We start from the raw sequence: 24703 nt of genomic DNA, 5'->3' as shown, positions 1-24703 counted from the left end.
GGCACATCCCTCTTTTGGCCAATGATGCTACACCTGTCTACTGCGTTGCTCCCCAAAATTCTGCATTTGTCATATGCTCCAAGCTCAACTTAACCCGGTTAACTAAACTTTTATAGGTTTTATTATTTTTTTCCAAGAAAAATAAGACAAAAAAACTCCAGGCTCCCAGGGGAGTCCCATTTTTTTTAGTATCAACTACAAACATACCATGGATCAATCAACACCCCCTCCCCGCCTCCCCTGCAACAATCTGAACAAATGCCTTTGGGGTGGGGGGGTGGGGTGAGAAGGCAAAAGATGCTTTGGCAAAGGGTACAAGGACAAGGAGTGTGTGTGTAGAATTCATCCATCCAAGAAAGGGGGGTGGAAAGGTGGACATGTGTCTAAAAAGTGGGAGATTGGAACACACTGTGTCTTAGAAATCCAACATTTGAACCAAGAGGCAAGACAGTAACCCCCAAAAGTGGGGAATTTGTGGAGGGAGGAGGCGTAACAAAGGAAGGCAGGTTTGTGGGACTGCCTCTCTAGGCATGTGGTGATACGGTCACACGGAAGAAGCGAAAGGAACCGGGCAGTAAAAGTTGTGTAAAGCAAGTGATGGAGGGTGGGGGTGGGAAATGCAGCCATCCAAATCCAGCACTAGAAATCTGTGTGCTTAAGCAGTTTTCAGTACATGTTGTAAATGGCTAGGGACATATTTTGATGCGATCAGGGACAGAAGCCCAGAGCCACCAGTTTTTACAGCAGCTGGCTCAGAGGTAAGATTCCATGCCAACTGAAGCAAAAATTTAAAAATGGCAGATGAACACAACACATAACATTTGCAAAATTATTCTACTGCTACTTGTTGGGAGGGCCCACCACTGTACAGAATGTAGTGTGCGAGCACACCCCAAAAAATTCATGGATTCTTGGCATTTCGGCTTAAGCTACCCCTGGCAATTTTGCAGATGCCACAACCACATTTTCAGACTTGTCTGTGCCTTCATAAAGACTAGCAACTTCTATTGCACACACTGTGTGACACCAGTGTGTACGTGGCATGCCAGGTTGTTAAAACTGTCCCCCTTTTCTTTAGCCACAGGCCGGAGGCACAAACAGGGTTTGATAAGCCACAGGAGGCAGATGTTGTACAACCCAGAAAATGCCAAGTTTGACAGGCCTAACTTAGCAGAGCCTTGGACTGTGAAGATGCTGATCTCTGCATTCCAATGGAAGCATGCGCCAACTGAACACAGACAAGAGACAGCCTGGGCAATGGTCGGAGGTCGTACAAAGCAATGGCAGAATTCTGCTCTCCGGAAGATTTGTGCATATCCATCCATTTTCTATGAATTTATGCAAGCTTCTTGTGAAATTGGGATTCAAAGGTGGCTGGGCTTGTTTTGCAGAATCAGTGGGGGGCCGAGGTTGCAGGCCGTGGCGCTCTGCCCCTCCTAGGCGCACATCTCAGCAATGCACAAGTTAGTCAGGTTGCAGAATATGCCGTTTCTGAGGGCTGAACCGGGGTTCTCTGACCACACACACTTTGGCTTTTTTTTCAGCATGGTATACACAGCTTGGGCTATGGGGAGGCGGAGAGTACACACACATCGACTTGGCACTGTAGGGGGGGAAACAGCGGCAAGACGCGCAACAAAAGAGCTGAGCTGCTATGGGTCCTCAAAGCGCATCTCTGTGTAAACCCCAAACCCCCTCTCCCTTGCCGTTATTTACAATGATCCCCCCGCACCCACCAAGCATCCAAGTTAGCCAATTTCCTCCCCGCACCCCCACGTTGTCCAGTCGCTTCAGATCTCCACTCTACGGCCTCTCTCCGTTGCTGTGGCCTTTGCTTTGGGACAAGTCATCCCCCACTTCCCCGTCCTCGTGCACCCGCTGGTGGAGCGTGAGGTTGCGCAGCTGCCGGAAGCTCTTGCTGCAGCGCATGCACGGGTAGGGCCGCCCCGCCGCAGCAGCCGCGTGGATCTGCTGGTGGGCGGCCAGCTTGGACGGGTAGCAGAAGCTCTTCCCGCAGCGGTTGCAGGGGTAGGGCCGCTGCCCCGTGTGCGTGCGGCGGTGGGCGGCCAGCTTGGAAGGGTAGCAGAAGCTCTTGGGGCAGTCGGCGCATTTGTACGGGCGCTCGGGCGTGTGGATCCACTGGTGGGCGGCCAGCTTGGAGCGGTGTCCGAAGCGCTTGGGGCAGAGCGTGCAGGGGTAGGGCCGCTCGCCGGTGTGCGTGCGGCGGTGGGCTGCCAGCTTGGACGGGTAGCTGAAACTCTTGGGGCAGTCGGGGCATTTGTACGGGCGCTCGGCGCAATGGGTCCACTGGTGCGTGGCCAGCTTGGAGCGGTACACGAAGCGCTTGCCGCAGTCTTTGCACTGGTAGGGGCGCTCGGAGGGTAGCACGGCCGGGGGGCGGGGGCGGCGGGGCCGGGCAGGCTTGGGTGACTCCGTGGCGGGTGGCGAAGACAGAGCCGCGGGCGAAGGCGACTTGGCGTTCTCTTTCAGGGCCTGCGAGTCTGGAAGGGGAGGGGAAAGGAGGGTGTCAGAAGCCAGGCATCCTCATCAACCGGAGGCCATTCCCGCATCTCCTAGCCATTTATCTGCCCCACCTCTCTAGCTTCTCATCAGTCCAATCACTAAATGCATGGACTAGGGAGACTGATGCACCCTGCTGCCACTCACCTGTACAATCTCTGTAGTTCCCTGTGGAAGAGAACTGATAGCTAATTCCCTTTAGGAATTGTAGCTCTTGGAGGGGAACGAGACCTCCTAAGAACTCTCAGCACCCTGAACAAGCTATAACTCCCAGGATTCTTTGCAGGGGGGGGGGCTCTAGTTGTTGTTAATACTTTTATTAAAGTTTTTTCATAACACTCCTCTGTTTTCGAACCATTTTGGGAGTCGAACGGACTCCCAGAATGTATTAAGTTCAAGGACCAAGGTACCACTGTAATAGCATACAAAGTCTTCTCTTAAAAGTAGTTCTTAACCCTTACTGCAGATGGTCATAGGCCCTCCCAGCTCTCACCTGGGATCTTTATCCTCCCTGTCACCCAATATTTCCCCGCCTCCCACCCAGGGCCCCTCCATCAACCATCTACAACCCTCAAGAGCGTACAATCCCTGGACCCTAATAAAATTTCCAAACAAAGAACACCAAAGAAGAAAAGAAAAAGAAAGAAGCAGGGGAAAAAGAGAAAATGGAAGAAAAAAGAAGTAATAAAGAAAAAGAAAAAAATTCCCTTTTTCCATCTTCCAGTTACATTTAAAAATTTATTTCAGTTATCACTCCATGGTTAACACCCATCTTCTCCACTTTCTGTTAAACAATATTTATTTTAAATCCAAGTGTCTCAACTTCATTCATTTCCCTTTGGAGGGAAAGCCATAGCTGTTTAAAGCGATATCACAGGGCTTTAGATTTATGGTGCGCACATGACCTAAGTCCTAGGAGATCAGGTCAGGATGCTCCAGGCTGGCTTTCCAGACGCCCCCTTACCCGCAACACTGCTGCTCAGAGGGTTGGTGCCCACGCTGATCTTGCTGTTGCTCATGCAAGGCTGTTCCCCCCTTTCCAGCATCAGGACAAGGCTTGGTCGGGCGAGAATGTAACCTGCACAAACAGAGAGAAATGGTTTTATCACCATGGCACAGCCATCCATCGTGAAGATAGAATATATAAACAGAAACTCGGGAATCAATGTTCTGCCTTACATCCAGTCAGATGTTCCTTTTACATTGTTCGTTCCGTTTCTGTTCATTGTGGGGGGCAGAGGGAGACTTAAACCTTGTCCTTGGCTGCTAGAAACCCTACAAAGCCACTCACTCTCTGGCCTGGGAGATTGCTCGTGCACTTTCAAGCCTGCCTATCTAGGCCTAAGGACTAGGAACTTGGTGGGGCTTTTTGAAACAAAACAAAACACAAAAGAACCTCAATTTGGCACGCAGTAACAGATTCCTTGTGCTGCCGCTGGACACTTGGCCCTAGGCACAAGGCATCTGTGTACAAAACAGGAGTCATTAGATTCCCTAAATAAATAAAAAAATTCAAAAACCAACTTAAGTGGCTCCGATTTTGATTGGCGGAGCAAAGCTGCTCCAAAGTGGGCTGAAAGTAGCTCAAAAGTGTTTTTTTCCCCCTAATAGCTTTTTAAAGAAGGTATTTGGAGGGAGGGGGGGAGAGAGAATGGTAACTGCCCTGAGATCTACGGGTATAGGGAGTTATACAAATTTAATAAATAACAATGATAAATAAAATTTGAACTGACATATTTGATTGTCGGGGGTGGGGCGAACACAACAAAGCACGCTCAGCATAGGAGAATGTTACAATCAAACCAATTTAGAGTTTCTTCCAGATTATTTCTTGTCGAAATACTTACACATAGCTCAATTGCACACACTTCTCTTTTCAAATGAAAATCTGTTAATACACTCATTTCAGCGTGAAGCTGCCAACTGGACTTGATATAGCACTGGCATCCCATTCATTATGTTGCTAATTAATCTTAATGAAGCAATGCATCATAGATAGAGACTTAAGGGGGATATATATAGCAACGGGAAAATGTATCGCCACCCCGCTCCCATCACTCACAACGACGTTTAATTTTAAAAATAAAATGCAGAAATCCAGTCCCCTCACATCTTGTACAGGCTCGTAAACAGCCCCATGCCTGGTCGCCTATGGCGAGAGAGAAGCAGCTTGAGGTGACTAGGGAGGCCAGATCTGTGCAAATAGGCCTTGTCCCCCCGTTTCCAAGCCTCACATAACCTTTACGAGGATGCGCAGGCAAACGGGCTGCTTATTCCTGCGCCCTCATTTACAGGCTTGGCCTTGGTTTTGCCACGGGTCAGGCGGTCAGCGTATGGATCAGAACTGTGTTAACTAATGGTACTTCAATCGCAGGGTTCCCTCATGGCTTCATGTCTCCCGAAAGGCCCCGGGATCCAATTACTGCTCGATTCTGCTCTTGGCCTAAGTGTGGAGTTGCTATGGAAACTCGCTTGGAATACAGGCCAGAGAGGAGAAGTTGGTGGATAAGGCAGAGAGGAGAAAGAAAACTAACAGCATTTGCAAACCAAAGTATTACAGGGGAAAGCTTTCAGATCAGATGGTGCCCTATGAAAAGAGGGCCGGACCCCAATATCCTCCCTTCCTGATGGCAGGAAACTGCAGAAACAATATCTGCTGGAAACAGACCACTGGCCGTGCTGGCTGGCACTGGAGACAGTTGGGAGGCCAGCAATGAATTGGGACCACGTCCACACATTTAAAGCCCCGAGATGCCCCTTCACACAGTCATGGCTTTCCCCCAAGGAATTCTGGGAACTGTAGTTTGTTCAGGCTGCTGAGAGTTGTTGGCAACGCATTCGCCTCACAGCGCTACAGTTCCCAGAGCTCCTTGCGAAAAGGGACTGATGTTTCGTTTGTGCTGTTGCGTATTTTTTGTGTTTTTATATTGTAAACCGCCACGTGATCCCCGGATGAAGAGTGGGATAGAAATTCAATTACTAATAATAATAACAGTAATTCGCAGAAATCACATCACTGCACATGTTTACTCAGTTGAGTAAGTCGCTTCAGAACGGCTCTGACTTGGGCAGGTACCTCTTTCAAGAACAGGCCTTTTTATTTCTAGAGGGGGGAGCCATGCCTCAGGATCTAGCAAAGCAAATGTTTGTATATGCAACAATTACAAGCAAAACAGCTTATATAAACTATTATATATAAATAGCTTATATATACAGTATGTTTAAAGAGCAAGCTGTTGGCTTTCCAGGGAAGTTCAGTTTCACAGTCTGAAATCCCAGACACACTTATCTGCATGCAAGCACCACTGGAAACCACGGGTGTTACTTTTGAATAAGCACACATAGGATTGTGGTGGAACAGAGTTGTTTGGTGCTGGGCCCAAATCATTTAAGCATGAGCCCCCTGACCTAGTTCCTTAAGAAGAGGGAGTGCAGGATGTAGAGTTTGCACCAGCCACGAACCACAATGTTTTCATCAAAGCATTAAAAAAAAATGCAACCAAGGCAGCCATCCTCTGCACACTTCCCTGGGAGTAAGCCCCATGAAGCAGAGTGGCACTTACTTCCCAGTAACACAGACAACAGCTCTTGCTGCTATGGGGCAGCCCCCTTCCCTTACAGCTGGCCCTCCTTCCCCAAAACCAGTCAGACAGTGGACAGGAGACCAGGAGCTTGAAATGTGATTCGTATTACCACCGAGGGAAATCTGGATTTGGTGCAATGCACCCGGCTTCACACCATATTGGGGGGTGTGCTTTCAAACCGGTTTAGTCTTTTTTGGGGGGAGGGGCGGAGAGGAAAATAAAAACTGCCCCCTTCTTCACCCTGACGCACCAAGGCCTGGAGCAAATGCAAAACCGCCTTCAAATACGAATGCAGCGGGGACTCCCCATTTTCTGGCACCCCACCGCTGGGCATCCCTCGCCTTTTCACCGCATCTATGTATGCAGCTGAGCAGCTGGGCCTTCCTCCTGCTGCCCGCCCGCCCCCTCGCTCCCCCCAGACGCCACTCACCGGCCCGGGAGCCTCCCCCGGCCTCAGGCTGCCTCTGGGGTCTCCCCTTCATGAGCCGATCGCGCCGGGTCATGCTGTCCCCGCGGGGGGCCAGGTCGTGCGCCCCACCGCATCCCTTCCCAGGCCGGTCCCCAGCGACGGACGGGCGGGCGCAGCAGCAGCAGCACCAATCCGGCTGGCTGGCTGGCGAGGAGGGGTCTTTCCTTACTCGCAGCTTCCTCGGCCAATCCGCGCCTTCCCCGGTATTTATTTATTTATTTTGCAAAGTAGGGGTATGTGTGTGTTGGGGAAGGGGGGGGGGATTTAATAAACGTGATGAGGTCGCGATGACGGAAACGGCCATCCCTGGGAGCTCTTCAATTTGCAGACCTAGACCCCCACCATCGTGCATGCAACTAAATTCTGTTTAGAACAGAAATCATTCATTCCAATGGGTCTGCTCTGAGCTGGGCGACGGGGAGTGGGGAGCTGGATAAGTATTATTATTATTATTATTATTATTATTATTATTATTATTTTAAAATACTCTTGTTAGCAATGTTTATTTGAAAGCAAACTCTTGCAAAATCTTACGCATGCATGGTTACTGGTTAGTTAAGACCTACTAAATAAATATACAAAACAAAACCCCTCTGGACGTCAGAGGATGCTGCTACCAGCCTATGCAGTAGGGCTACTTGGAAGTAAGCCCCGCTGAGTTCCGGGCCACTTATAGCTTAAGCAATTATATACATGTGGCCAGGTGCTTCCATGCAGACTTATTTCGGAAAGAAGACCCGCTAGATCTTACTGCCCAATAAATGTCCTTAGGACTCCAGCGCTATATAATGATGCACCTCTCCGTTCAAGGCCATGTCCTAACCCGTTACAGGTAGGTAGCATAGCTGTCAACTTTTTCCTTTTCTTGTGAGGAATCCTATTCGGAATAAGGGAATTTCCCTTAAAAAAGGGGAAACATTGACAGTTATGGTAGGTAGCCCTGTTGGTCTGCCATAGTCAAAACAAAATAAAAAAATTCCTTCCAGTAGCACCTTGGAGACCAACTAAGCTTGTTATTGGTATGAGCTTTTGTGTGCATGCATGCACACGAAAGCTCATACCAATAACAAACTTAGTTGGTCTCTAAGGTGCTACTGAAAGAATTTTTTTTATATCCTAACCAGGCTTACCTAGCAGTAGGGAGACTCTGGCTTAACCTTTTACACGCACCTCCTTCAGGATGGAAATGTGCGTGGCTTCAGTTCCTCCACGATGTGGCACTGCCGGCCAGGTTGCGCTTAAGGGCCCATTGATTTCAACGTGGCTTCCTTCCTTCCAAGAAAGTAGGAAGCTCATTGAATGCAGCAAGGTACTTGCCTTGAGAACTAACCTGGATATGAGAAGGCTGCGTGGGTGTTTAATTTTACAGCCTCTGTTCCTAAAGAGAGGAAGCTAGTCCTTGTCTGCCCTGGGGCTGCAGAATTTTACTCCTTTAATGCCTGCTCCTTAATTCGAGAAAGACAGGGACGGTGGTGCTAATTTTCAGGGAAGAGAGGAGCCCACCTTTTCTCTGCATTATTGCTTACTATTAAGGCTGCAGCCCTGCAGACGGATACAGACTTTAAGGCAAGGCGGTGTTGGAAGGAAGGAAATGTTATTACACCTCTACCCCGCCTTTCTTCCATGGAAGTCCAGGGGAGGCGTTTCCCAAACATTCCTCATGATCTTGGGCACTGACCAGACCAGAACCTGCGTAACTTCAGCCGAGACTGTTGGAACAAGATGCCTTTAGGCCATGATGTCCCAGGACCCTTAAAAACAGACAGGATTTCAAGTATCAAGAAGCCAAAGTTTCAGAGAGACCCACTTTGGAAGCTCATATTGCATCAAGGGGGTGGGTGCGATTTTAAGAGCGTTTCTTGCATTGGCTTAGAAAACAAACTTCTAAAGAACTGCATTATTCTCCCACTTTTCTTTTACGCAGAGATTTTTATGCTTTGGGCATGCAAATAATAAATTATTATTATTAATAATAATAAATTATTATTATTAAGCTGCTTCTTAGAATGCACAGTAGGCGAATGAAGCTGAGGAAGCACAGGCAACGGGAGCAGCGAGGAGCTCTTCAATTTGGTTTAGTTCTGGAAAGTACCGTACATTGAAATGCAAAACTCCGCGCTGCCTAGAAGTGCGCGCGCGCGCAAACAGACGGGAAAATGCAACAAAATATATATATATATTTTAAAAGGACTAAATCACAGGCAGCCGAAGGAAGCGCGATTATACAAAAACCAGAAGCAATCTATACGGAACAGAGAGGAACTACCTGCAGCAGAATCAACTGAGCAAGCCTTGCTGGCAAAATGAGCACGCCCGGGCAGAACCACATCCAGGGATGATTTCATATTCACCCCTCCGCCGAATGGTTTCGCCCACAGAGGAGCGCGGATAAACGACGTTTAACGGTGGCTGGAGACGGACAAACCTAATCGCCTTCTCTTTTCTTTTTTGCCAATGAGCTGCTGTTCTGAGTTCAATGCTGTCCAGGTTTTCCTCTAATAGAAAAGTGAAATATACTGAGAGTCGCAAAGTGATTTCATGCTCTTTATTCAGCTCATAGTGGTGAAGAGGAATGAATAAAAGTCTGGACGTGTAGAAAACGCAGCATTTTCCTGGCATGCAAACATCTAAGTTGCTTTCCACTGGTCCATCTAGCTCAGTATTGTCCACACTGCCTTGGCAGCAAGCTATCTAGGATTTCAGACGAGGGGTTTTTCCCCAACCCAGCCTAGAGATTGAAGCCCAGGACCTTTTGTATGCAAAGCCACTGAGCAGCAGCTCTTTCCCTCGTTAATGTCTGTTTTAGTTAGTCACACTCCAGGACTGGGTCAACGTTTTAAAAGGGTGGAAGCTATTTACTGATGCTGTATTAGGATGGATGGATGTGAGAGCATTATTATATACAATCGCCTTTGGAAAATCTCTTTGTGTTCCAGAATAGTCTCACATTAAGTCAAGGCCGTTTTTACCAGGGACGAAACCTAGGCATTTAGACTTTGTGCTGAAATTTGCCAGAACCTGTTCTGCCTCCTATACAGACATCCCTGCCCCGCCCTCTAGATAAAACAGAGAATGTCAGTTTGCAGCCATTTTAATAAGTGAGTAAAGAATAGGGACATTTCTACCTGCAAAAAAAGTCAGTGGTGGTGTAGTGCTTAGAGGACCTAGGAGAAAAGGGTTCAAATTCTCACTCGGCCACAAAGCTCACTGGGTGACCTCGGGCCAGTCACTGCCTCTCACCCTAACCTACCTCACAGGGTAGTTGTGAGGTTTAAATGAGGAGGGAGGCAGAGTGCCATGTATGCCCTTTGAACTCCGTGGATAAAAAAGTGGGATATAAATGGAATAAATAAGGAAGGAAGCCCAATAAGAGACCACTTTTTCTACCATGATCTGCTGTGTTGCAAATAAAACCTCTTTCCCCGTTCTCTCTATCAAAAGTACCCACCCACACAATGCAAAAAATAAAATTAAAATGTATTTCCCCCCTGTCTCACGCAAGAATACTGTACATCTCTTGCCCTTTGGGCTATAGAAAACGGCAATGTTAAACATTGAAATTGAAGCGTAATTGCACTAGTTAAAGATTTCCAGCTCCCCACCCTAACAATAATGTATATATACACCTCGACTGTGTGCTCTGGCTATGTATATCCATATCCCTCCATATTGTATTTCACCAACAAATCCCACTGCCTCACCTTTTACACACAGACATGCCCTACCCTCTAGTGCTCGCACAGCGTCCCCCAAGTCACACAGCAAACTGCAGTAATATCCATGTAGCTTAAGTACACACATTTTAGCGTTGTAAAACAGAAAGACGAGGCTGCCCTTTGCACAAAGAACGATAGCATGTAATCGTTGCAGGCTTCTTGTTTACGAGAACCTCCCTGCACGTAGACTTTACACCTGCCGGTTCAGCTCTACTTTGAGCTAGCCAGGTGCCTTTGCCTAGCTTTGATTTTAAAAGTGCTATAGTGATGGTAGTTCATTGATATGAATGATAAACCCACTTTTTGAATGTGTATTAGACTACCCTACTTTGTGAGTGGAAGCATATATAGTCTTAGCTATAGTTATGCTGCTGGAACAGGTGCATTGCATTTCAGGGGTGGGAGGCCCAAGTCCCAGATTTTTTGCACTGGGCCCCGGATCTCCTGGCTCGCTCTCTCTCTCCCCCCCCCCCCATTTTAAAAACCTTGTTTTTTAATTTATTTTAATTTGCTTACAGGATGGTAATGCATGCTGCAAAGTGCAGTGCTGGTGATGTCCCAGCCAGCCAGAGACTTAAACATACACCTTTGCAAATAATCACACACATGCAAATAGCATTCAACAGTGCATCTTAGCCTGGTGCTCTGATTCAATTAAATACTTCACAGTGGCCAGTCCCTAAGACAGTACTGATCAGTGACTGCAGAAGGTGGGAAAGGTAGGAACCTCAGGCAGGAAGAGGATTGAATAAATCCTAGCCAAAGGAAGATATACTGCAAGGCAAAACGCTGAAGGTTCTTCATTCTTACCCATGTGTGCATGAATGGACTGTGTGAATGTGTGTTGAAGGGGGTGAACTCCGCCAAATGGGTTTCTCTGGAATGTATTATCTGAGCAATCAATCATCTGGTGGAGTCAATCTGGTGGAGTCCATAAGAACTCTCATTCCTAGAATGTGTTTATCTAGCTCTTATCGCGACTTGTGGCAAGGGTTCTGTGCTGTGCCCTTGGGACCAAAGCCCAGGTTAAGAGTTTGTTGCCAGTAAATCTTGTGATTACAGTAGCATTAAACAGGACTTTTTGGCACGCCAGCTCTTGCTCTTGCATTCATAAAAAAGGTTCGTCAGTTGGCAGGAAAAGCCAAAACAAGGAGAGGGCTCCTGCCGGTGCGTGGCGCTTTAAGGAGGCTCGCAGCCCGCCCACTTTTCCGCCGCCGCTCCTGACCCAGCCTCTGAACTTTTAAAGGGCGTCGCTCCTCTCCTTTCATTTCCACCAAGTGTGGCGCGCCCGATGTCTCTGTCCCGCAGATGCCCTGCTGCAGCCGCGGCTGCTCTGCGGGTCCTGGGCGCCGCTCCGGCCCGGGCCAGCCTTCCCCGGCGATGCTACTGCGTCCGCACCGCGCAGCGCCAGGGGCTGCTCTTCCGACAGGTGAGCTGATCCGAGGCGCCCCGTCCTCCACCCCGAAGGGTGGCAGGCAGGATCGGGACCCTTCTACCCCGCTCTTGAAACAATAGCAGCAGCAGCAACCTTCCATTGAATTTATTTGGCAGTACTGTTGGTTTGGATGCGTGTGTGTTTGTGCTTCTGTAGGTTGCCAACGTTTCCCATCCCATAGGGCTCCTCTGCCTCTGTGCACGGCTGCAAGGCAAGCAGAACTTTTATAGTTGCGAAGCTGCCCTCTCCTTACGTTTAAAGCACATAAACACACACGTACGGATTCTGGGAAGCGTAGTTGTGTTAAGGGTCCTGGGAAGTGCAGCTCTGTGAGGGCCAAACTACAGTTCCCAGGGTTCTTTCTTTCTTCTAAGGAAAGGGAGGGGGCAGTGCGCTTTGAATGTACAGCCTGTATGCAGCTGGAAAGCTCTGCTGAAAAGGTCCACTTGCTGGATTTTTGTTTGCTGTTCCAGATTACTGGAAGCCTAGAGTACTTCCAAGGGGGTGCTGTTTGTTGTTGTGGGATCAGCATGCATGCATGTTTCTCTTGGCTGCTACATTGTGGAGGCAGAGGAGCTGGGATTTTGTGTTCCATTTCCTGGGTGCCTTATCTTCCTTTTCGCCACTTGTTCCTGGGCACCTAGGCTTCAAAGTCGGTTGAGTTCCACAGAGCTTCCTTCTGAGTAACATCTACCCTGCTTTTCAAAGCTAACAACAAGAAGTACAGTGGTACCTCGGGTTAAGTACTTAATTCGTTCCGGAGGTCTGTTCTTAACCTGAAACTGTTCTTAACCTGAAGCACCACTTTAGCTAATGGAGCCTCTCGCTACCGCCGGAGCACGATTTCTGTTCTCATCCTGAAGCAAAGTTCTTAACCCGAGGTACTATTTCTGGGTTAGCAGGGTCTGTAACCTGAAGTGTATGTAACCTGAGGTACCACTGTACATTTGCAGGCAATCTTTTCTTCCAAGTGGTGTGCATCATTCTCCTCTTCCCCATATAACCCTCACAGCAACACTGTTAGGCCGAGACGAGCGCATACAAGCCATCTCCTAGGGACCGAGGTCCCCTTGACCCTTCCAACAAAATATTTGAGGACTCCAGCCCTCCCCCGCCCGAAAGTTGATAAGCATTGTCATTCAAATAATATGCATGCCTCATGATAGATTATGTGGGGTGGGCCTTACCTGCCGCCCATATTTTATTCAAGTTGGCAGCTACTCTATTCTGAACTTAAAAATGGAAAGTGTAATGCCAGTGGTCAACAAGAAGTTTAAAGACTCTCTCAAGGCAAATCTTTAAAAATGTAGTATAAACGCTGACAACTGGGAAACACTGGCCTGCGAGCACTCCACTTGGAGAACAGCCTTTACCAAAGATGTCATGGGCTTTGAAGATGCTCAAACTTATGACGCAAGGGAGAAACGTGCTTAGGGAAGGCACACTTGGCAAATCCACACTGTGATCAACACCCACCCGGAAACCTATGCCCCACTGGAGACCTCCCTATTTCCCTAACAGAGTTGCAACTCTCAGAGCTCCCAAAGGAAGAGGGACTGATTGTTAAACCAAGTTCGAAACCGGAGCTCTGGGAGAGGAACGGGGGAGTCTCCCAAATACTCTCAGCACCCTTAACAAGCTATAGCTCCCAGGACTGGGAAGCCAGTACTGTCTATAGTGCTATTCTGCTTTAAATGCAGAGTCCAGACTGGACTAGCATTGGATAGAATCCTGCATAATCAGGTATAATACAAATGTTTATTTACTTATCATTTATTTTGCTAAACATCAACAAAATACCATAAAGAAGGCTGATTGCTGAAGAATTGATGCTTTTGAATTATGGTGCTGGAGGAGACTCTTGAGAGTCCCATGGACTGCAAGAAGATCAAACCTCTCCATTCTTAAGGAAATCAGCCCTGAGTGCTCACCGGAAGGACAGATCGTGAAGCTGAGGCTCCAATACTTTGGCCACCTCATGAGAAGAGAAGATTCCCTGGAAAAGACCCTGATGTTGGGAAAGATGGAGGGCACAAGGAGAAGGGGACGACAGAGGATGAGATGGTTGGATAGTGTCTTCGAAGCTACAAACATGAGTCTGACCAAACTGCGGGAGGCAGTGGAAGACAGAAGTGCCTGGCGTGCTCTGGTCCATGGGGTCACGAAGAGTCGGACACAACTAAACGACTAAACAACAACAAAATACATTGTCTTTCAATTTACTGTGCTTTCTTAAACGCAATTGTTATATATTTCACTTGAAATAATTACCATAAATTAAATGTTTTGATGTGTATGGTCCCTTTTTTAGGTTATCATATTATTGTCTCACTTGTATTGTTAACCATCTTGACATTTTTAAAACAACAGCAAAGGTGGACTCCAAATCCCTGATTCTCTCTCCCCCCCCCCCCCGTTTTTATTTTTTTACGTGCCCTTCCTCATAAGGTCCCAGGTTGGTTTACAACAACATAATACGCAATTATTTTATTGTTCTAGCTGAAGGCCTTGTAACACTAATACCAATAAAATAATACAGAACATGCATCCATGCTGTAAAAGATACCAGAGATACCAACATCTTATCTTAATTTCAGATTGAACTTTATCTATAGTTATGCAGACTTTTAAAACTTTCAGGATGATAAAACAAGCAAACCATGTTCGAAATGGAACACAGTACTGGCGTGTCTGCTAGATTCTTGGGGCTGTAATCGGTTTGATGATTAACTGCACCTTCTTGACCCCTGGGTCCAGCCTGCTTGGATATAAGCAATGTTAGGAAGCAAGTTCTTCTGTGAGTAGGTCTGGAACTTACGACCTGCATCAAGAATACCGATAGAGAAGTCAGTGGTAGGAATATAAAGTGCTGTGCCATTGGAAGAAAGCCTTGCTAAGATCTAGAGAGTGGCCAAATTGGGCAAAAGTGGAAAATTGTTACACCTGAGCGATGTGGGAGCAGGGAGCAGTTAGGCACATTTAAAAGAACATTGCCATTTCTTCATTTTATATGAAGAGCCTCAAACCCAGTGCATCTCTGGGATTGTAAGAACTCAAAGAAAGCAGCACACCTTTGAGAATTTCGGTCCAACATCTTGATTCAAAATGGCATATTCAAGCATAGTCAAAAACCAGCTCCCTCATCTCAGGTGCCGTCGTGCAGAATTTGGCTGCAATACATCATGAGGTGTCCCAATGCATAGAGAATGGGCAGGCAAGCAACTTTCCTAAATAATACAATACCAAATGTAATGTGGGTATTTTTATTTAGTCGGTTAACACAATTTATAGACTATTTAATCTAAGAAAGAAGAAAGAATCTTTAAGCAGCTTACATAAAATGGTGCAAATATTTAATAAGGAAGTCAGACGCAGTCAAAAAATTTAAATGGGTGTATGTATGTAACTTCTTAAAACTGCAGAAAGACCAGAAGAGATTTTGTTTTTGTTTTTGTTTTAAAGCAAGTATATGGAATAAAAATCACATGTCTGGATAGGCTGGCCAAAACAAAAGATTTGTTTGTTTGTTTTTAGTGCCTAAAGCGGGTGGTGCTGTGGGTTAAACCACAGAGCCTAGGACTTGCCGATCAGAAGGTTGGCAGTTTGAATCCCCGCGACGGGGTGAGCTCCCGTTGCTCAGTCTCTGCTCCTGCCAACCTAGCAGTTCGAAAGCACATCAGAGTGCAAGTAGATAAATAGGTACCGCTCCTACGGGAAGGTAAACGGCATTTCCGTGTGCTGCTCTGGTTCACCAGAAGCAGCTTAGTCATGCTGGCCACATTACCCAGAAGCTGTATGCCGGCTCCCTCGGCCAATAAAGCGAGATGAGCGCCGCAACCCCAGAGTCGGTCACGACTGGACCTAATGGTCTGGTGTCCCTTTACCTTTACTTTTTAAAGCAGTACAACAAAGGCACCTCCCTAATACTACCCTGACACCAGGCAGGCGCCTTCACTTTATTCTTTACAGCTCCTGCTAAAAACATGCTTGCTTAGGCAAAGCTATCCAGAACGCTTGGTGGGTGTTTTAATCTGGATTTTAGTTTATCATTGATTGTAAATATTTTTTTTCAAATCTTTTAAATAGTTGTTTTAAACTGGTTTATTTCATTGTTTGTTATTTTTCCGTTTGTAAACCTCTTTGCGGTTTAGTTTAGTTTTACAATCAAGTTGTATATATAAATGTTGCGAAATAAAGAAAATAAAATAGACCCAGAGCATAAAAGAACCAACGCTAAAAGATCCATACAAAGGCACGTAAAATATTTTTCTGTAGCGGGAGTATATTTGTGGACGTTAATTTGGAAAGAATATAAATCAAGAGATTCCCCAGGGCAAGGGATTAGAAGCCCGCTTCCTGCTTTAACCACTAGGCTTGGAGTGGAGGCACTCTGGCCTATGCGCTGATGCACTTCCTGTTGCCTTTGGCTTATGGCCTCCAGCTTCTTCTCCATGTGACTGCGCACCCATACCCCGGTTGTTGCTGTTATTAGGGGCAGGGGTCCTTTTCTTCCTAAGCACGGGGGCCACTGTAGGAGGGGGCTGCTTTGGGGAGAGGGGTCCTCAGACACTCCCACCTATCACCTTTCATGGACTAACCAAATATATCTCTGGCATTTCCCTCCCAGCTCTTTGAATCAGAAAGTTCCACATATACCTACTTACTGGCAGATTTGAAGACCAAGGAGGCGGTTCTGATAGACCCAGTTCTGGAGACAGCCAAGAGGGATTCGACCCTGGTGAAGCAGCTTGGTCTGAATTTGGTATATGCAGGTGAGAGGAGGTTTTTCTTCGGTCCTGGAGTTGGAGTAGTGTAACATGCTCCCAAGGAAGCCCACTCAGACAGGTTCAGAGTCCTTGCATTTGTTTACAAAGCCCTGAGCAACTTAGTTCCTGGCTAATCTAGGTACCACCTGAACCCTTATTGCTCAGCCTCACCACTCAGATCACCTGTAGGAGCATTGCTGGTCACCCTCCATGATGGTCACACTCATTTGACATCAGTGTGAAAACATGCCTTGGCCCAGTGCCATGGGATGCTCTTCCGAGAGAGATTCAGCATGGCATCCTCTTTTTCCACCTTTGAATGTTTGATGAAAACTCAGCTATGCTGCCAGGCTTATGCAGACAATTAAGAAAGCATCCCCTGTAATGGTTAGCGAATGATCTGTGGTTTTAATTTTTTACTTGGTTTTTATTGCATGTGTGTGTGCATTGCTGTAAATCACTTTGATTTCCCCCCCTTTTTTTGAAGCAGAACAAAACCTTATTATTCCCTCCTCACTCCGTCCCTCCCTCTCTCCCTTCCTTCTTTCCCCCCTCAACCGTACAACATCTATGACAATAGGGTCTTGTATGGAATGTAAATGAAGTGTGAAAAGTGTGAAAATGAATATAGAGATGCTATATGTACTTGTACTTGTTTATTTGTTTTTTAAGACAATAACATCTTTAATAAAAACTAATTTTTGATAGAGTCAAACCTCAGCTCCCCATCGCCTTGGGAGTCGAACGTTCCAGCTTTTGTTAAACAAACGAAAACCGGAAGTGAGTGTTCCGGTTTTTGAACGTTCTTTTGGAAGCCGAACGTCCTGTGGGGCTTCCGCGGCTACCGATTAGCTGCAGGAGCTTCCTACAGCCAATCAGAAGCCGCGTTTCGGTTTCTAAACTTTCGGAAGTCAATCAGACTTCCGCAACGGATTCCGTTCGACTTCTGAGGTACGACTCTACATATAATGAAATTGCAAAAATAAAAGTGGATTTTTTTTCCAGCTCCCAAGAGCAGGTTAGTAAAACCTGGCCTTCATGGGTAGGTTAAAATGGAACAGAAAAGAAATGGCATATTCCACTTTCTACCACTAGGTAGCAGAAGAGTAGAATAATAGAATCGTACCTTTGAATCAGGAAGGAGATGGTAACCCACACTGGCCCAAGGCATTTTGGCACCTGAGGTGGCAAAACGGCCTGGCCTGACTGTGGCCTTAGATCTGTGGTTCTCCAGAAACATTTAGAGGACCAATCCCATCATCCCTCAATGTTGGCAATGTTGGCTGAGACCAACGGGGAGTTGGAGTCCCAATGACATCTGAGGCGGGGCACAGGCTCCCCACTTCTTTGTTAAATGCTTTGATTTTTGTGTCTTGCAATAATAACCCCAAGCTTCTTTTCCTCTTTCTCAGTCAACACTCACTGCCATGCAGACCACATCACAGGCACCGGATTGCTGAAGAAGCTTCTCCCAGGCTGTCGGAGTGTCATCTCCAAACATAGTGGTGCCTCTGCTGACCTCTTAATCCAGGAAGGGCACACCCTCAAATTTGGGGATTTTGTGAGTTTGTTTGTTTGATTGATTTTACACCCCACCTTTTCCTCCAGGGAGCTCAAGGTGGTGTACACACAGCTCTCCCCCTCCTCATTTAACCCCCACAACAACCCTGCGATGTTGGTTAGGCTGAGAGACTGCAGCTGGCTCAAAGCCGCTCAGCGAGTTTCACAGCTGAGTGGGGATTTGAACCCTGGTCTCCCACTCTAAGCGCTATATCACACTGGCAATTCCAAGGCTTGAGTCTCATGGCATGTCACCCTGCTGTTGTTGCAGGCCCTGGAAGCTCGTTCCACCCCTGGGCACACAGACGGATGCCTGACGTATGTGCTGAATGACAAAGGCATGGCTTTCACTGGCGATGCCTTGCTGATCCGGGGCTGTGGACGGACAGACTTCCAGCAAGGTACAGAGGCCTTGTGGATCCAGTTATAACCAGGGAGGGTGGTCATACCAGGGTGGACTCTGATCTGTTGCAAGGGGGAGGGAGCTATGAGATCTGGGTCAGTCTTAATGGCTACCATCAGTATTAGAGGGTAGCTTCAAGATTTATGGGGAGACATGGGCTGTCGTGTTCCATTTGACAAATGATACCCATTATTTTTTTTGCCTTAATCTGAATTAAATACAATAGCACTGTATTTCTCCCTGGCCACATTCAGACCATACATTTGAAGTACCATGGTACCACTTTAAACAGTCATGGTTTTCCCCATAGAATTCTGGGAGCAGTAGTTTGTTAAAGGTGCTGAGAGTTTTTGGGAGCCCTTTGCTTCTCTCACACAGAGCTACAATTCCCAGAGTCCCTGAAGAAGAGAGATTGATTGTTAGACCACTCTGTTTATTGTAGCTCTCCGGAGCAAGTCTCTTTGAAGGGGAAAAATATGGGATGGTGTTTCAATGAAGACAACACCATGTGGGTGTTGTGGATAAGATTGACAACAAGCTGTTGTGTAGAAATGTGCAGCCACCTCTGCAAAAAAACAACCCTGTAAGGGGTATATGTGTTTTCTTCCTCCCCACTTCGAATGAACACTTAATGCCCGGAGTGGACCTCACTGGTCACCCCCTAATGTCCACACACATCCCATTAATGTGAAATGGGCTTTTATGCAACTTCCATGCATCCAGAAATGCAGATTGCCTAGGGTTCCGGATGCATGAAAGAGCCTTACACATTTCTTCCTATATACTACACATTTCTTCCTATATACATAAAAATCTAATGCTGTCGTCACGCTGTGCAGTTCAGGTAGCCACACCAACTGCGTGACAAACAGCAGGCAGGAGAGCGAGGAAGCAGCACTGATGGCAGACATTTAACAGAGGGGGAGGTGCTTCACGGAGTGTTTTAGTCAGCTCCTCTAAAGGCCCCCCTCCCACTGTTAAATATGGGTGACAAGGGGGTGGGTGTAAAGGTGGTTGGTCAGAAATGGGGAAAGGTCAGTGTGCAAATAGGTAAACAGGGTGGGCAGCCGGTGCCCCAGTATATGCTCCATAGATGCTTTCTTTGCACTAATGCTTAACGCATAGGTGTCAGGGGCATGGCCAGAGGGCATACTGTTGGAGGCGGGGCCCATATGCATAGTGCTTCTCCGTCCCCCTGCCTAACTATGTGTTCACTGAACAAATGGGAGGAATGTGTTGAAGACCCTTGTCTAAAGCAGCTGTCCTAGAGAATCAGGTTGGCAAAAATAGCTGATGTTGAAGGAAACTTAGCTCAGTAAGGCTCTCTGTCTCATCCAAGGCAACCCAGAGACCCTGTATCAGTCGGTCCACGAAAAAATCTTCACACTCCCTGGCCACTGCCTAATCTACCCTGCCCATGACTATACCGGTAAGTCGGGGTCTCAGATTTGCTGCTGGGGGGCGGGCAGCACTGTGGTACATCGGACACTGGATGACAATGCAGTTCCTCGCTCAGTTCCTCATTTTCCTTAAATATCCTTAAATATCTCTGTTGCGATCAACACAGTGCCTTGTGGTTCTCTTAGAGACCGATAGATTTATTGTGCTAGAAACTGGAGACCCCCTTCAACAGATGCACAAAGTGTTGTGGTGTTGGTTTTTTGAATGGAATTTTATCAAGCACTTCATATCCAAAAAAAAGGGATGTACGAGGATTTAAAACATTAGTATGCAACTGAGCAGTATATAGATAGAAAGGAAGGCAGATTGTTCTACAGTTCACAGTGTGCATGGCTGGAATCAACTCATAGGAAGGCTTCTTTAAATAAACGTCTCCAGACTAAGGACTGCTTCACTAGTGTGTTTCGTACATGAGAGTGAAGCAGCACTCAGCAGAACTGAACCCTCCTCTCTTCAGTGGAGTCGGAAGTGAGGGTGGGCCATATGCTTATTTAGGGTTAACTGTATGCTTAATTAGGGTTTTAAAAGAACCCTATTTAAACATTGACCCCACACCCTGACTTGATTTGGGCTCAGGTTGATCTGGGTGTTTCTCAGATTGGGGCGGGGTGTGCACACCTGACACACACACACACACGCAGAGAGAGAGAGAGAATGAATATACACATTAGGGCTTCAACTTTTTTACAACCTCATGTTCCTGTTGTGTAGTTAGATGAACCTTTGGTTAAAAACTAAAAGAATGAACTTTCATTTCCAAATCTTTTGAAAACAGGTCTCCCCGAAATAAATGTCAATTTTTTGCATATGTAACTATAATATGTCATGTAATATGCATAGCATTTATTATAATACAGGAAAAATAGGGCTTGCAAATTACTTGTACAATGTTTTGTACATTGTACAATGCACATCACTTCTTATTGGCTGTCATAAATCGAGATTGTGGTTTGTCTTTCCATTTGCTGCAGGCACCATAAAGTTTACCCCTTTATGATGCAGGAAATCATTGGGGGGGGGTTGAGGGGGAAAGTCAAAAGTTACAGTATACTCACAGGGACACATAAACATAGGTGTAGAAGGAAACATTTGTAAAAGTGGAGTCGAGGGGTCATGAAATGTGAGAGGCAGTAGCTCTGTTCAGGCATTTGAACAAATGTCCGCCTGCCAACTGAGGAAGATAATTCCCACATTGGTAGGCCCAAATAACTTTGCCTTGATAAATCTATGTGAGCCTTTTGGGTGCCGCAAGACTCTTTTTTCTGTCCTGGCCCCCCTTGATGCATCTCCTCCTCCCTTGCAGGCCAGACAGTGTCCACAGTAGAGGAAGAAAAGACCCTGAATCCTCGCCTCACCTTGCCCCGAGAGGCCTTCGTTGAACTGATGAACAACCTGAATCTGCCCAAGCCAAAACAAATAGGTGAGGCTGGTTTCTGGTACAGCACAGCAGCATTTATCTGGAGGCTGCCTTCTCTCAGCTGCAAGCCAGTATCTGCTCCGCTATTGTGTCTTCCTCAGAAGGATCCTGGGGACTGTGGTTTGGAAACGGTGCAGAAAATTATCTCGTTTTCCTAGCCTCCTCCGCTTGCTGGGCCAAGAAATGTAGGTAGCTTGCCCTATCTTGAGCCAGATGGTTGTTCCACCTAGCTGAGCATTGCCTACACTGGCCAACTGCAGCTTTTCGGGATTTAAGGCAGGAGTAACACTCTCAGCCTTGTCTAGAGATGCCAAAGATGGAATCTGAGCCACAGCCCTTCCCTTAAGGAATATCCAAGGGATTGGCTTTTCTTGTGTTAGACATCTTAAAGCACAATCCCCCCAAACACTTCCTAGGGTGTAAGTCTCATAGAACACAGTGGGACTTACGTATGAGGAAACAGAGTATATATAGGATTGAGTATGGTGTCCCTCCAGATGTGCGTTTGTTTGCATTTATATCCCAGCTTTTTCCTCAAAGGGGTATACGTGGTTCTCACCCTCCTCAATTAATCCACACAACAACCCTGTGACATAGGCTAGGCTGAGAGGCTGCGACTGGCCCCCAAGGTCACCTGGCGATCTTCCTGGAAAAGTGGGGAGTTGAACCCTGGTCTCCCATGTCTTTGTCTGGCATTCTAACCACTGTACCACACTGGCTGGGTTGCAACTCACATCATCCCTGACTGTTGGGTGTGATGGGTGTTGGAGACCCTCAGAATCTGAAGGCCCATAAGTTCTGTCTGGCTCAATTCCTCAAGTCATGTTGCTCTCTGTAGGACTTGCTTCAGAGTAAGCCAGAATTAGGCTGGGCTCCCGGCGTGCTTGGTGGCTGGTCTGAGTCGGGGGACAGCCATGCTTTCTTGGGTTCTGTGCCCAGGCACAGAGGGAGGGTGATTCCTATAGGAACTCAGGGGAAATAATCTTTCTGTTACCCCTCATCTCCTGCAGATTTCGCGGTTCCTGCTAACCTCAAGTGTGGGGTCCAAGATGTAGCTGCCTAGATGCACCTTCTGACTTCCCAAAGATGACCTAAGGCATCCCTTGCAGCAATGGGATGGTTTCATGGCGTACAAACAATCTCCTTATTACACTCTGAAGGAAGATGACAGTGATTTATTTGGAAAGATGTGTGTGTATTCAGATACACCCTAACTTGGTTTGGTTCCTGATCATCCTGCCTATTGTGATCATCAACCTCTTAATTCCAGCTCCATGACCTCAGCGGCCCACTTTTCTTTGTTGATTTGCACTGGCTGGACATTCCCAGCTCAACCAGGACCCACGTGATGTTTTTGTTTTCCAAGTATGCACTGTGTCAAGATTTCTGCTGGGCCTCGAAATTCCTTGCCAGAAGACAGAGTCCCTTGCACTGTGAATGTTCTGAAAACTCGGGTTTTGTGCCTGAGAAACTCTTGTTGCTGAGAAAAAATAAAATGCATTTGTTGTTAGTCGGCTTCACTTCTGAATAGGATGGGGCTGATTTTTCTGGAGCAGCAATGGGAGATCTTGTCCTTGCGGATGGTGTTAGCCAATGGTCACATCCACACCATGCATTTAAAGCACACGGGAAACCTGGGAGTTGTAGTTTGCAAATGGTGCTGGGAATTGTAGTTCTGGGACAGTTAAGCTTCCCAGAAGCATTTGGTGGAATCAGTGTGCTTTAATTTATTATTATCATCACATTTCTGTCTCACCTTTCCTCCAAAAACCTCATGGTGGCATAAGCACTTCTTGCCCCGCTTTTCGTTTTATACTCACAACAACTCTGTTCACCTGATAGACAGTGACTGGCCCAAGATCACCCCATTGGCAATCATGTACTGAAGTAGGGATTTGAGCCCTGATCTCAAGAGTCCTTAATCCTGCACACTAAGCACTACTCTACACAATCTAACTACTACTATTTCTTTGGCGATCACTCGTAGCCAAGTAAGATTGTCTTCCATGAACACGGTTTTAACAGTGAGTCCGTAAGTGCCTGTGGAGGCCAATTCAGAATCCACACATCCTTCCACAATGGAGACATTGGTTTCCGGGCGGGAGTTGACCACGGTGAGGGTTTGCCAAGCGAGCCTACCTCTTAGCGCATTTCCCCCTTTCGTCCTGAGTTTGAGCATCTTTCAACCTCTTTTGTTAACCACCAGCAATGCGCTTTCCATTTTCAAGTTCAAAATAGAGTAGTTTCTTTGGAAGACGATAATCAGGCATCTAAACAACATGACCAGTCCAACAAAGTTGATGTTGAAGAATCATTGCTTCGACACTGGTGATCTTTGCTTCTTCCAGTGGATGTGGCCTACAACTCCCATCATTCCTGACCATTGGCCATGTTGGCGGAGAGGGATGGGAGTCATTGTCCAATAATTTAAATCAGGACGGCAGCTCACCTAGTCCAGCATCTTCTCACACTGGCCAACCAGATGCCTCTGGGAAACCTGCAAACACAAGAGCCCTCTCCCCTCCTGTGGTTCCCAGCAAGTGATGTTCAAAAGCATTATTGCCTCCAACTGGCACAGCAATAGCTATCATCGCTAGTGGGCATTCATAGTCCTCCATGAATTTATTCAACCCTCTTAAAGCTGTCCCAAGTTGGTGGCCATCTCTGTTGTAACTGTAAGCTCCTTGGAAGAAGAGACCTCTCTTTTTTTGATGCACCCTTGTTCATACTGAAGGGGCTTGTCAGGGGTTCAGGAGCAGAGGCACAAGAAAGGGAGGAAATAGAGAGCGAGGGGGAGGAGTCCGAAGGAAATGTTAGCGATGACAGCGGTCCGAGGTCTCTGAGTCTTTCCAGCGAATCGGAAGATTCACAGAAAGGGGCGCCCATGGTCAGAGCAAGGGGGGTGCCTAGGGGGGCACCCCAGGAAGAAGGGGCCAGAGGGGACTCAGAGAGCAGCAGTCGGAAATCAGGACCAGCGTCCACACCAGAGTGCAGTAGGGGGGAGGAGTCCCAGGCATCGGGATCAGGCGGTGCACTGCCAGCGGGAGGACATGAGTCAGGATTGGCCACGCCTCCATCGGGGAGCGAGGAAACGGTCGAGAGGAAGGTTGAAGGCTGGGCGCGCGTGCCAAGTTCAAATGTACAGGAGGGCGGCGCAGTTGGCAGCCCGGATAGGGAGCCAGGTCCCAAAGCCCGCCGAAAAGAGCGGGAGGAGTCAGGGGGGTCAACGTCAGCGTCAGAAGAATCCAGGAAGGAAGGGACCCCGGGGGGTAGCAGAACCCAGAGGAGAAAGGAGAGACGGAAGAGGTGGAGTAAGGCTAGAATCTTAAACTGGTGTACAGGGGGCGGAGATTCAGATGGAGCTTCGCCGAT

At 47.2% G+C, this 24703-nt stretch overlaps 2 protein-coding genes across 7 annotated transcripts; one reads left to right on the top strand and one right to left on the bottom strand.

Annotated features, from left to right (window-relative positions):
- Nucleotides 1-103: 103 nt before the first annotated feature.
- Nucleotides 104-8959, bottom strand: ZNF575 (zinc finger protein 575). Of its 5 annotated transcripts, none has more exons than XM_083455927.1 (3): nt 8840-8959; nt 3485-3598; nt 104-2501 (listed from the first exon to the last, which is right to left on the bottom strand). In XM_083455927.1, exons 1-3 carry the CDS (start codon nt 8916-8918, stop codon nt 1804-1806), a joined length of 891 nt encoding a protein of 296 aa, XP_083312053.1. In that variant the 5' UTR covers nt 8919-8959; the 3' UTR covers nt 104-1803. The 5 variants fall into 5 exon arrangements, with proteins under 5 accessions (XP_083312053.1, XP_083312057.1, XP_083312054.1 ...); XM_083455931.1 differs by having other exon boundaries at nt 7704-8873; XM_083455928.1 differs by lacking the exon at nt 8840-8959 and adding an exon at nt 6535-6663.
- Nucleotides 6585-22841, top strand: ETHE1 (ETHE1 persulfide dioxygenase; the record flags this gene model as incomplete). 2 transcript variants are annotated; one of them, XM_083455939.1, is made up of 7 exons in its annotated part: nt 6585-6776; nt 16352-16496; nt 17903-18051; nt 18322-18451; nt 19793-19882; nt 21218-21334; nt 22342-22841. In XM_083455939.1, 7 exons carry the CDS (start codon nt 6585-6587, stop codon nt 22392-22394), a joined length of 876 nt encoding a protein of 291 aa, XP_083312065.1. In that variant the 3' UTR covers nt 22395-22841. The 2 variants fall into 2 exon arrangements, with proteins under 2 accessions (XP_083312065.1, XP_083312066.1); XM_083455940.1 differs by lacking the exon at nt 6585-6776 and adding an exon at nt 11502-11718.
- Nucleotides 22842-24703: the final 1862 nt, after the last annotated feature.

This window comes from Podarcis tiliguerta (assembly GCF_965153285.1).
Source record: "Podarcis tiliguerta genome assembly, chromosome: 8".
Classification (NCBI taxonomy): domain Eukaryota; kingdom Metazoa; phylum Chordata; class Lepidosauria; order Squamata; family Lacertidae; genus Podarcis; species Podarcis tiliguerta.
The sequence above is the reverse complement of the archived record's forward strand: the minus strand, read 5'-3'. Positions and strand labels throughout refer to the sequence as shown.

What these genes read in the sequence shown, in the direction of transcription:
- ZNF575 (XM_083455927.1), bottom strand. Translation starts at nt 8,918, where the DNA reads ATGAAATCATCCCTGGATGTGGTTCTGCCCGGGCGTGCTCATTTTGCC. An exon ending in CTCAGTTGATTCTGCTGCAG is followed by an intron (nt 3,599 to 8,839) that starts GTAGTTCCTCTC and finishes CTGTTTGTGCAG; the next exon opens with GTTACATTCTCGCCCGACCA. An exon ending in TCTGAGCAGCAGTGTTGCGG is followed by an intron (nt 2,502 to 3,484) that starts GTAAGGGGGCGT and finishes CTCCCCTTCCAG; the next exon opens with ACTCGCAGGCCCTGAAAGAG.